The 13,059-nt window shown below is 40.6% G+C and overlaps 1 protein-coding gene and 1 non-coding gene across 3 annotated transcripts; both read left to right on the top strand.

Annotated features, from left to right (window-relative positions):
• The first annotated feature begins 562 nt into the window (after nucleotides 1–562).
• Nucleotides 563–2,698, top strand: LOC121976183 (protein trichome birefringence-like 28). 2 transcript variants are annotated; one of them, XM_042528241.1, is made up of 5 exons: nucleotides 563–1,196; nucleotides 1,259–1,430; nucleotides 1,502–1,701; nucleotides 1,785–1,922; nucleotides 2,010–2,698. In XM_042528241.1, the coding sequence occupies exons 1-5, from the start codon at nucleotides 790–792 to the stop codon at nucleotides 2,359–2,361; spliced, it is 1,269 nt and encodes a 422-aa protein (XP_042384175.1). In that variant the 5' UTR covers nucleotides 563–789; the 3' UTR covers nucleotides 2,362–2,698. The 2 variants fall into 2 exon arrangements, with proteins under 2 accessions (XP_042384175.1, XP_042384174.1); XM_042528240.1 differs by having other exon boundaries at nucleotides 566–1,196; nucleotides 1,785–1,940.
• On the top strand, nucleotides 2,508–2,579 carry TRNAH-GUG. Its single transcript has one exon. It is a non-coding gene; the product is annotated as a tRNA-His (tRNA).
• Nucleotides 2,699–13,059: the final 10,361 nt, after the last annotated feature.

Below are 13,059 nucleotides of genomic sequence, written 5' to 3'. Positions count from 1 at the left end.
GGATTGATAAGGGCACGGGGACAAGCAAAGTCATCTTTTACCATCATGTCTAAGTCGACATTGCTTCTAGCTTCACCTTCACCCCTCCCTCTCTCTCCATGCATTTTAATCATTTTCTTCCTCTTCTTTCCTTGCTAGTGATCTAAGTAAAAAAAGAGTTTTACCCATTCTTTCCCTCCTCTACTTCTCCCTTAAAGTAAACAAACTCCAACATTTCTACCCTTTGTGCATCTTACTCATTTTCGTCCTCTTTTTTCCTAGTGATCCAAGTAAAACAGCTTCTCCCTTTGTTTCCCTCCTCGCCTCTCCTCTCCTTCTCAGTAAGCAAACTCCAACGCTTCTATCCTCATCATCGCCCTCCTCTTTAGTCTTTATGCATCTTACTCATTTTTGTCCTCTTCTTTCATAGCGATCCAAGTAAAAGAGTTTCTCGTTTCCCTCTTCACCTTCTCCTTTAAGCTAAGCAAATTCTTTACGAGGGTGTAAATGCAAATAAATGTAATGTTACGAATGAATCCATAAAAGTATCAATTTAATTTTTGGTATAAAATTCCAAAAAAATGGGAGGGGCGAAATAAAATTACTCACTCGCTGTTCTTCCGTCCTTTCCCCTGTTCGTGTCATTTAAATTCATCGGAAGTACCAGCAGCCGTGCGTGGGAAGCTCAAATCCATGATCATCCCGAGATGATCGAGCTCCCAAGGCCGGATTTCCCCGGCGGAAACGTTGGCAGAGATCAATAGCCTACCCAGAGCAAGAATCGTGGCGCCGATCGAGCAACCAGACGAGATGAGCTGGAAATCCCTCTTCTGCTCGCCGTCGGAGTCATTGCTGGCGGCGGCCAGGCTCGCCGGATCCTACATCAGAAGAGGTGGCAAGCTCCCCGTCCTTGTCGTGGTCGTCGCCGTCTTCCTCTTCGCCGCCGTCATGTACGGCGAGGACATGCGGAGCTTGGCCGAGTACTCCTGGTGGCGCTACAGGGCCCTCTACCCCGCAGACTACATCGCCGACGACGTCTCCGTGCCGGCGACTTGCGATCTCTCCGATGGCGACTGGGTGTTCGACGATAGCTATCCCACGTACCAGGAGAGCAGCTGCGAGTTCCTCTCGAAGCAGGTCTCCTGTTTGCAGAACGGCCGGCCGGAGTCCAAGTACCAGAAATGGCGGTGGCAGCCCAAGAACTGCTCCTTGCCTAGGTAAAGATCAGATCGCATCTTCCGCCCTTCTTGGCTCGATTATAGCTTACTGAAACCCTCAGATTCGACGCGAGACGGATGCTGGAGTGGCTGCGGGGGAAGCGGATGCTCTTCGTCGGCGACTCGATTAACCGGAACCAGTGGGAGTCGATGGTGTGTCTGATGCAGACGGCGGTGCCGCGGGGGAGGAGAAGCCGCATCGTCGACGGATCTCTCCTTATTTTTCCGATCAAGGTACTCCCGCCGATTAGGTTTTTTTTCCAGATCTGAAACCCCCGATCCCTAATTTCTTGTCCGATCTGTAGGAGTACCGTACCTCGATCGAGTTCTACTGGGCGCCGTTCCTCGTGGCGTCGAACTCCGACGCGCCGGAGTTCCACAGCATCCCGGTGAGGATCATCGACCCCGACGCGGTGGAGAAGCACGCGGCGCACTGGAAGGGCGCCGACGTGCTCGTCTTCAACTCGTACATCTGGTGGATGAACGATCCCCAGATGAAAGTCCTGTGAGTTAGCTCCAGATTTGAGCTCTGCTTAGCTACTGTCACTCGCTCACCGTCGAAATCTCAATCTCGATGTCTGCGAACAGGCGGCCGGGAGCCGGGAACTGGACGGAGCATGACGAGATTGGGAGAGAAGAAGCTTACGAGAGAGCGTTGAGGACCGTGTTCCATTGGGTGGATCGAAGCTTGAACCCCAACAGCTCCGCCGTCTTCTTCATGAGCAGGTCCCCCGCCCATGATCGGTGATCATCCATCTCTTCGTCGGAATTCGTCGACTCAAGCTTCTCTGCAACTAATCTTCCTGGGTGCAGGAGCACGGACTGGGGCAAATCCGACGGGATCAAGTGTGCCAAGGAGACGGAGCCGATCCAGAACATGACCGGAGTGCCCATCGCGTCGAAGATGTGGGAAGTGGCGAGGAAGGTGGCAGGCTCGACTGCGCGCGTGCCGGTCACCTTCCTCGACATCACGGCCATGTCGGCGCGGCGCAAGGACGCCCATGCGTCGGTGTACACCATGCGGCAGGGGAAGTTGTTGTCGCCGGAGCAGAAAGCGGACCCGGCCAAGTTCGCGGATTGCATCCACTGGTGCGTGCCGGGCCTACCGGATACTTGGAACCAACTGCTCTACGCCCGGCTCCTCTCCCGCCGGCCGCCCCAATGACGGTAAAGGTTTTCCTCTTTCATCTGCGGCGACGGTGGTACACTGGTACCATATCCATTTTATCGGTTTTTGCGAAAACGGCTGTGGCTATTTTAAATGACCGGAGTTATTTTTCTTAGAGATTAATTTAACTTCGTAAAATAAATGTGGCTGTAGTTTAGTGGTTAGAATTCCACGTTGTGGCCGTGGAGACCTGGGCTCGAATCCCAGCAGCCACACTTTTTTCAAAATTTTATTTTCTATAATTTTTAGGCCACATTTCCTTCATTCTAAAAAATATGTATTTACTTATTTATTTTACACTGATTAATCTTAAACGCTGAGATAAATTTATTTATTTATTTTCCTTCAAATTTCTGTTATGCATAGCTAATAATAATTAGGAATCAGCTATCCACACCCATAGCTCACTAAATACATTCTATTTTTTTTCTCAAAAATATCCTTTGATAAAAAGTCTAAAATATCTTTTTTATAAAATTTATATCACACTCCCTTCTTTCTCCTTCCTCCCCTTTTTCTCCTTCCTCCGCCCCTCTCTTTTGCTCTCTTTTTTTCTCTTTATCTAAGCCCTAACAATCTAATATCTCCCAAAATTTTATTTTTGTAACAAATCAAACACGATGGACAATGAAGATCCAATTCGCACAAACAATGTAAATTTTTTTTTCCCATTTTTTTCGTGTATTATAATTGTATATTTGTATCATTGCGATTTGAACTGTAACAGTTTGAAAGTTATTCAAACGCACAGTGTTCGGTCATACCAAGCCAAACAGTTTGAGCAATGTTCATCTTTTGGAAACCGAACATAACGAAATATGTTCGGTTGATTGTTTCCGAATATAACTGAATACGTTCGGTATCTTAGTTCCAAACATGTGAGTCATGTTCATCCATTTGTAGCCAAACACTGAATGAACAATATTAATACGTATTTTTACATTTTATAAAGTTATATTTGTAATATTATAATATTTTCTAATTTTTATTAGGAATTAAATACACGTTCTACGAAGGATAGTGTCATTGGTCCTATGAATAATGAGATAGTGATGGATTATACAATGGTGTTCATTACAAATGAATGTTTTGAATCTCGTGATGCACTAGTTGCTTGGGCACATAAGGTGGCAAAGACGAATAGGATGGTTGTAGTGGTGAAAAGATCAGAAAGTGGAGATAGTAGGAGACGGACTTAGTTGTTTTTGGTATGTGAATGAAGTGGCCAATATCGTTAGCCCAAAGAGAAATTGGCTGAAAAAAGATATGAAAATGTGAAAGATGAAAAGAATGTGATATGAAAAGTGAGTAAGGAGAAACTTACTGGAACAAAGAAGTGCGGTTGTCCATTTTTAATTAAAGCTATGCAAATATCCATTGACATACCATGAGTTTTGAATGTTGTTTGCGGCGTGCATAATCATTCTTGCGCGTTGTATTTGGAAGGTCACTCATTTGCTAGATTCTTATCACGTGCTGAGGAGGAGTTGGTGGTTGACTTGTCAAAGAGCCACAGTTGATCGAAAGACATATTGAGCGTGTTAAAGGAGAGATTTTCTGAAAATAAGTCGACAATGGAGACTATTTACAATACACGCCAAAAGCATAAAATAATTGAGCATAGAGGTCGATCACAAATGCAATACCTTATGTCAAAGTTGAAGGAGTATAACTATTTCTACCATCACAGGCGGTGCGAGAAAACTGACACGGTGAAGGATATTTTCTTTGGTCACCCGAAGAGTATTGACATGTTGCGTACTTTTCCAAGTGTATTGTTGATGGATTGTACGCACAAGACAAATATATATAGGTTACCGCTATTTGAAATAGTTGGTGTGACGTCAACAGACTTGACATTTTCTGTTGTTTGTGTGTATTTGGAGTCTGAACATGAAGATAACTACTTATGGTCATTGCATATCTTGAGGTCATTGATGGACGACTCATCTTTACCCAACGTAATTATAACCGATCGAGAGGTTGCATTGGTGAACGCAATCGAAAGTACTTTTCCCACTTCAAAGCATTTATTGTGTCGGTGGCATATTAATAGGAATATATTGGTAAATTGCAAAAAGGGATTTCGCACCAAGGAGAAATGGGATTCATATATATTGATTGTCCAACAAGACACAAATCTCAATATATTAATTTGTTGCATTACTAATTATTCATTTTTCGTATATAGGTTTTTTTACGCGAGGGTCATCCATTACCTCCCATTGTTCACAAGTAGTATCGATGTCATGTTCCATGCACAGCAGGATGAGATATTGTATATATTCATCGACTTGCACTATATAATCATATGTTAGGAAATAGTAGCGTAGTTAATAACATAGACACTATTCATTTGGATGATTATTGAAATTGTTATTCATTTTGGATGATCACTGTTTGACTTGATAACCATTTGGATATTCATTGAGATTGTTATTTATTTGGATAGTCACTATTAAATTTAGAAAAAAAATAAGTTATTACGTGCTAAGTGTAAACTATTCATTATGGATGATCAAATCTCTTTCTTCTTTTCTTATTTTTTTTCTCAACCCTATTATAGGATATCAGGCCCACGTTGGGCCTGATATCTCTTCATATCAGGCCTAACGTGGGCCTGATATCTCTCTATATCAGGCCTAATGTGGGTCTGATATGGGGAGATATCAAGTCCAACAACAGAAAATTAAAAAAGAAACAAAGAAAAAAAGAAAGAGATTTATTTTTTCCAAAACCTTTGGACCATCATTAGGAATGTCAAAAATAACAATGGAGAGCATATTTAGATTTCTTGTAATTTTAGAAATCTACAGAACCTAAAATGGTTGAAATATGAGGTTTCTAGGTCGATCAATATGTTTCAGTCTCCATTGTTATTTTCGGCATTTCTAGTGATGATCCAAAGATTTTGGAAAAAATAAATTCTCTTTTTTCTTCTTTTTTTTTTCTCAACCCTATTATAGGAGATCAGGCCCACGTTGGTCATATCAGGTCCAATGTGGGTCTAATATCTCTCCATATTAGGCCCACATTACTGATATCTCTCCATATCATGCCTAATGTGGGTCTAACATGGAGAGATATCAGACCCAACAACAGAAAAAAGAAAGAAAAAAGGAAAAAAAGATAGATTTATTTTTTCAAAACCTTTGAACAACCACTAGAAATACCGAAAATAACAATGAAGAACATATTTAGACTTCTTGCAGTTTTAGAAATCTACAGAATCTAAAATGGTTGCAATCTGAGGTCTCTACTAGGGTTGTAAACAAGCCGAGCTGAGCCGAGCTTTGGGGTGTTCAAGCTTGTTTGATAAGGTAACTAAGTCAAGTCGAGCTGAGCTTAAAATGAACCAAGCTTTTGAAATGAGTGTTCAAGCTTGGCTTGGTTTATTTTTTATCAGCTTGAGCTTGTTTGAAGCTTGGCTTGAGCTTGGTTTATTTAGATGTTATCAAGCTCTCAATTCAAGCATGGCTTGAGCTTGGTTCGTTTAGATGTTATCAAGCTCTCAATTCAAGCTTGTTTGATTGTTTGAAACTTTTAGTTGTTTGATTGATTATTGAGCTTGATAATTTAAATTTATTTATTTATTTATTTTATTATTTATTTAGCATATTGAAAAGAATTTTATTAATGAATATGGTTCATAAACATTGTTCATGAACATTGTTCACGAACGTTAACGAGCTAAACACATATGTGTTCAAGCTTGTTTGTTTAGCTTAACGAGTTGTTCAAGCTTGTTTGTTTAATTAATCTAATGTATATTGAACGAACATAAACAAGCTCTTACCAAGCCGAACACCAAGCTTGTTCACGAACGCTTGGTTCATTTACAACCCTAAGTCTCTAGGTCGATCAGTGGGTTTCACATGTTGCAACCATTTTAGGTCTTGCAGATTTCTAAAATTGCAAGAAGTCTAAATATGCTCTCCAGTGTTATTTTTGGCATTACTAGTGGTGGTCCAAAGGTTTTGGAAAAAATAAATTCTCTTTTTCCTTCTTCTTTTTTTATTTTTTTTCTCAACCCTATTATAGGAGATCAGGCACACGTTGGGCCTGATATCTCTTCATATCAGGCCTAACAACAGAAAAGAAAAAAGAAAGAAAGAGATTTATTTTTTTTTCAAAACCTTTGAACAACACTATGAATGTCAAAAATAACAATGGAAAATATATTTAGAATTCTTATAATTTTAGAAATCCATAGGACCTGAAATGATTGTAATATGTGGTCTTTAGGTCGATTAGAGACCTCAGATTACAATCATTTCAGGTCCTATGAATTTATGAAATTGTAAGAATTCTAAATATGCTCTACATTGTTATTTTCGACATTCCTAGTGGTTGTTCAAAGGTTTTGAAAAAAAATAAATTCTTTTTTTTCTTCTTATTTTTTTTTCTTCTTCTTTTTTCTCAACTCTATTATACGAGATCAAGCCCATGTTGAACCTAATATCTCTTCATATCAGACCCAATGCGAGTCTGATATCTCTCTATAACAATAGAAAAAAAAAGAAAAAAAGAAAGGCAGAAAGAGAGCGCTCTGTTCGCACGAGTATGTTTCTCAATCGATTTGCTGATCGATTGGGAATTCAATTGATCAACTGATCGATTCGAGAGCGCTTTGTTCACACGAGTGTGCTTCTCAATCGATCAACTGATCAATTGAAAATCTAATCAATCAACTGATCAATTCGAGAGCACTTTGTTCACGCGAGTATGCTTTTCAATCGATTATCCAATCGATTGAACATTTTTCAATTAATTAGTCAATTGATTGATACATTCTTTTGCTCACAAGTCTTAGCTTTTAGCTCACCAATTGTTGACAAACTTACCAATCAATCTCGTCTGACAAACATATTCATATTTACAAACTCTAAATAATAATTCTTTCCAACAAACATACTTCATATCAAACTACTCCAAAAATATATTCTAAATAGTTATACATGCAAAATCACATCAAAATGTATCCAAGATAGTTATACATGCATTTTAAATCCCACAACAGTGATGGATCATGTGGACCACCTGAAAATGGTTCGCGTAATATTTCATCATCTTCATTGTTCCCTCCAACGGGATCGTGCTCTCCTTCACCCTCATTCATTCCTGAAGGTAATTTTCTTGTGGAGGTACCTCTTCATGTACATCTTCTTGTAGTGGTACTTGTGGTAGTACCTCTTCATGCACATCTTCTTGTTGTGGTACCTCTTCTTGGGGTACTTGTGATTATTGTACCTCTTCTTGTAATGATTGTACCTCTCGTGCAAGTCTCTCTTGTCAACGCTTTATGTCAAAAGTCGTTGGTCTATTCCTCCTTGAAAATGTTTTCAACATTTTTACTACACATAAGAAACAAGTGAATTAGATATACAACCAACATGTATTGAAAAGAAACAGAGATGTTCGGCCACTCAAAATGGAACAAAACACAATGTGTTCGGCAATACACAACCAAACAAATCTGTCAGTGTTCAGCTGCTGGAGGCCGAATGTTTAGTGTTTCGTTTAGCGTTCATTAATCGAATACATTGTGTCACATTCGATAGACCATGATCGAACAGATCCTGGTGCATTCGACAGATTATAGATGAACAATCGACAAACTAGGGAAGAACGACGCACGATTAAAATTCAAGAGATTTTCATGAACACTTGAAACCTAAACACAAAATCAAACAAAAACAATATAATGATTTGAACGAGCACTAACATTGTTTGATTCGGCTGGAAATCGAGTTGCCCAAGTGGAGAGATGAGAGGAAGAGACGACAAAAATGGTGAAGGCGACTGCGAAAATGGCACAGGTAGGAGCGACAACAAAAATTGCAAGTAGGAAGATGATGTTAAGGTTTTGTCTGATTTTTAGGGTTTTTAGAAAGGTAAATATAAGAATTTTATGGGGTGTATTTAGAAAGAATTATGATAAAATATTTTTTGATGAGTGTATTTAGAAAATTGGGTGTGTTTAGTAATCCATGGAGTGTGGATTGTAAGGAAATATGTTGCTAAACACGCAAACGTCAGCGAAAAAACCTATTTCCTCCAGAAGATTCATACGAAGGGAGAAGAAAAATATACTAAGTTTACATAGGAACATGAGAGATTATACCTTTGTAGCATGCTCAAGGACTCCCGACAACTCGGATCACAGCACGATCTCACGTCCGCGCCTCTACGGTATCCACACGAACAAGCGTTCATTTGTCTCACAAACTCACAAATGGAGATAGGTTGTGCTAGCAACCTTGAGAATGGATTTTCGGCCAAGAGGAGAGGAGCAATGAGAATGAAAAGAAAAAACACTTAAGTATTTTTCATCCAATGAAAACACTTAATTAGCATTAATAGCCTTAATGAGCATTTACACTCCATTAAGGACCACACACTTGTAACTCTTCATTTCAAATAACTCCTCATTTCAATTTCGAAAATTGAATCAAATGTATCATTGAATTTCGAAATTCAATGAATGTCTCATTAATCCTCACTTGAGTCTAACTCAAGTCTAATTCACTTGAGTCTAATTCAATCGAGTCTTACTCAATTAATCTCATACAATTCAAATTCAATGAATCACATTTCATTAATTTGAATTGACTCATTGAGTCTAGTTTAAATTGGACTTAATCCAACAATTAGATCCAATTGAATCTAACTCAATAAGTTCAATTCGAATAAGACTTAATCCAATGATTCATCATATGAACTCATCTTCAAATCTACTTGTTCTTTGTGTGTGACCCAATAGGTTATCGTAACGTTAGCAATATACCTAAATCAACATTTAGATACATAAGCAATGAGTGACATCTAGCAAGGCATCATTGCTACCCAAGTGACGAGTGTTGGTGCAACATCCCTTAGGTCAAGGTTGACCTGGTTGACCAAGCTGAGTCTTGGTTTGAGTTTAGATGTTTGACAATAAGAAATTGATTGAAGAAGAGTCAAGTAGGTCAAGGTTGACCGGATACTTGACTGGGAAGTCCTAACTGGGATGTTAGGTAGAATGGAAGTCCTGGTGAGTGAAGCCAGGCAGAAGGAAAGTCCTAGTGAGTGAAGCTAGGCAGATGGAAAACCCTAGTGAGTGAAGCTAGGTGAAAGCCCTGGTGAGTGAAGCCAGGCAAGGGAAAATCCAGATGGATCAAGGATGATCGGACATCTGGTCCAAGTAGGTCAAAGGATTGACTGGATACTTGGCACAAGGAAATACAGATAGGTTAAAGGGATTGACCAGACATCTGATGGAAGTCCAAGTAGGTCAAAGGGAGTGACCAGATACTTGGCATGAATAGAAAAGTCCAAGTGGGTCAAAGGGATTGACCAGACACTTGGTGGGAAGTCCTAGCAGGTCAAAGGAGTGACCAGATGCTAGGCATGATGTACCAACAGGTCAAGGTTGACCGGGTGTTGGTTTGGTAGGCTTGGGACTTGGTTTTGGGCAAAAACCAAGTACTGGATCGATCAGTTGATCGATCCAGGAGCTGGATCGATCAGTGGATCGATCCAGGCTTTTCCCAGCGAACATAAAGCCTCTGGATCGATCCGTGGATCGATCCAGATGTCCCAATTGATCAGTGGATCGATTGGGACGCGGCTGCTTCGCGCGATAAGCGCCGGATCGATCCAGCGTTCGAGCACGAGGCGCTCTGGATCGATCCGTGGATCGATCCAAAGCCTCCCCGATCGATTGGGAACATTCGAATCGATCGGGATCCGACCGTTGGCGTCGATAAAGGCCGCAGGCGCACGATTCCTTCGGCATCGCTTCACCGATTCACTCCAGATCTCTCGCCAACTCCTCCACAGCGCTCTTGAAGCTAAGATCGCCAGTTCTTGAAGGATCTTGGAGGTTTTCCAAGTCAAGAGGCGGATCAACAACAAGAAGAGAAGTTAGGGTTAGGGTTTTTACTGCACATCTTGTAAGCTTTTGCTTATCTTGTATTTCCCTTTCTTCTTCTTGTATTGAGAGTGCTGTAAGGCTTCTCCGCCTTTGGTAGTTACCATAAAGGAGTGTTATTCATAGTGGAGGGTGTGTGCGTGGTGTGGATCCTTGGATTAGTCACCTCCTTTGGAGGTGGATACCAAGTAAAATCCTAGTGTTAGCGTTGAGTGTTTTGTTTCTGTATTTTCCGCTGCATATTCTTGAAGAAACAATCAACGCCAAGCAACGTCGAGGAACGAGCGAGCGACGAGCTATTCACCCCCCCTCTAGCTACTTTTGGTCCTAACAAGTGGTATCAGAGCGAGGCCGCTCTTCACCGGAGTCATCGCCGGAAGGGTCAAGCATAACAAGAAAAGCTAGAGGGCGAAGAAGTAAGAGCAAATTCATCAAAGTCAAAGAAATCAAAAGGCTCAACTTCAAGATGCAATTCCAAGATGGACTTGGATTTGACACAAGGGTGGCTCCACCATACACTTCCACGAGCTTCGATTCTTGGAAATCAAGAATCGAAAACTTTCTTATGATGGAGATAGAGCAATGGTTTGCTCTAATGGAAGGATTTGAAGCTCCAACAAACTCGAAGGGCAAGCTTCTCAAGAAAAGCAAATGGAGCTCGGAGCAAGTCCAAAGGTGCGATGCAAATGACAAAGTGACCAAGCTTTTGGTCAATTTATTGCCAAGCACCATCCTTTGCAAAATTGGAGAATTTGAAGATGCAAAGGAATTATGGAGCAAATTGGTCAAGCTTCATGAAGAGATCCCCTCCACTGTACAAGAGCAAGAAGTATCCAGAGAGGGTGACTCTTTGGAGCAAGACCAAGAGGAGGACTCCGAGGTTGAGAGATGCTCAACCTCCGAAGAAGAGGAAATCCAAGAAGCTTCATCCTCAAGGGAATGCAACGAAGGGAACAAGGAGGGAGCATACTCCTTGTTTCATATTCAAGATGATGAAGCCTCCACCTCTAGGATTGAGGGGGAGCAATCCTTGGTGACGCCGGATCAAGAAGAAGGAGAAGCTTCTATATCCGGGTCAAGAGACAAAGAGGAGGAGGAAGATTCTACCTCCACAAGTCAAGAAAAATCAAATGGAGGAGAATCAAGGTCCGATCAAGAGGAAGCTTCTACCTCCGGATCCAAAGAAAATGCCACCCCTACAAGCAAAGGTATAAATATTTCAATTAAAAATAAAAATCATATTATATGTTTTGAGTGTAGGGAACATGGGCACTACAAAAGCAAGTGCCCTAAATTGGCCAAGAAGAAGGGCAAAGTGGCACCTAAGGGCAAGGTGAAGCCCAAGGAGACCACCCCCGGGACAAAGAAGAGCAAGGAGCACACTGTGTGCTTCTTGTGTCAACAAAAAGGGCATTACCGAAGTCAATGCCCTAAGGGGAAGAAGGTGGTCAAGGCTCATGGAGGAAGCTTAAGTCAAGGGGGAGCCTCCAAGGTAAAGAAGAAGGTAACATTTATTGAGTCTACCCCTTTACATTATGGTAAAAAGCATGATAGTTCAAAATTTTATCATTTTAATGCAATTTACCATAAGAATAGAAAGCATGAGGGCTTTAAGGAAAAGCATGTGGCCCTACATGCTAAAACTACCCAACCTAAGGTTAGGAAGGTAGAAGGACACTTGGGCAAGAACACTAAGGATAATAGATACATGCCCAAGAACAAAAATGCTCATGGATCAAATGAAAAATCAAATACTAAGGACTTAGTGAGAGAAAATCAAGTCTTGAGATCAAGACTTGATAAAATGGAAAAGACCCTAAAAAGGATGGAAAATATCCTATTAGGGCAAAATGAGCATAGCCTAGGTTTAGGGGTGCAAAAGTCATTCAATGGCCATAGAGGTTTGGGATACAAACCCAAAACTAAAAAGGATGTGCCAAGTTATCATAGGGTTCCGTATAGCTATGGAACAAACCCTAAATCTAGAGGTCAAGTCAAAGATACAAGGGAAGATATCCCTAGAAGTATTTTTGCAACCAAAGTGACTAAGACTTCTAAGAAGTCTAAGAAAGTCACTAACAAGGTCACAAGGGAGGCTATCCCTAGAGTTGACCTAGAAAATGTGACCAAGGCTTCTAAGAAGCCCAACCAGGTCACTAGGAAGGTATCTAGGGAAGTTATCCCTAGTGAGTACCTAGAGCATCCAAGGAGCACAAATAGGTGTTGGGTTCCTAAGAGCATCTTCTCTATCCCATAGATGGGTTGGAGAGTGTCAACTCCGATTAGAAGGGTAGTTAACCCAACTTTAAGGAAATTGACACTCAAGGAGCATTTTCAAGGTTTTTGTTAACCTTTGAAAATGAAATGGAATTATTATTTACTCCTTGAAAGAGTAAAATGTGCCTAATGGTGGAAGAATTGATTTTAATCTTAAATGGCACATATTGGGAAATTCATAAGAACTACCAAGTTGGGTTTTTGGTATGTTCTTAGGAAATTTAAGGCAATCCGGGCCTTAATTTAAAAGTGCTACTCTTGTGAAAAATGAAATATGCCAACATTTGAGGATATGCTTAATTTCAACTGGCATAAATTAATCAAGGGAATTAGAAATGCCAATTTAGGCTTTGGCATTTTCATGAAGCACTTTAGAGCAATCTAGGTTTAAGTTGTAAGTTTAGCTAAGTTTTTAAGGATACTTAGATAGTTGATCTAGGTATATTTTATTTATGTTAAATCTTGCCATGATTGTTTGCCCATCTTATGCCATGACATCATGTCTA

The sequence above is a fragment of the Zingiber officinale genome, chromosome 4B (assembly GCF_018446385.1).
Source record: "Zingiber officinale cultivar Zhangliang chromosome 4B, Zo_v1.1, whole genome shotgun sequence".
NCBI lineage: Eukaryota > Viridiplantae > Streptophyta > Magnoliopsida > Zingiberales > Zingiberaceae > Zingiber > Zingiber officinale.
The sequence above is the reverse complement of the archived record's forward strand: the minus strand, read 5'-3'. Positions and strand labels throughout refer to the sequence as shown.

Coding starts and splice junctions, on each gene's coding strand:
- LOC121976183 (XM_042528240.1), top strand. CDS start 790: ATGAGCTGGAAATCCCTCTTCTGCTCGCCGTCGGAGTCATTGCTGGCG. Junction 1,197..1,258: donor AAGAACTGCTCCTTGCCTAG/GTAAAGATCAGA, acceptor TGAAACCCTCAG/ATTCGACGCGAGACGGATGC. Junction 1,431..1,501: donor TCCTTATTTTTCCGATCAAG/GTACTCCCGCCG, acceptor TCCGATCTGTAG/GAGTACCGTACCTCGATCGA.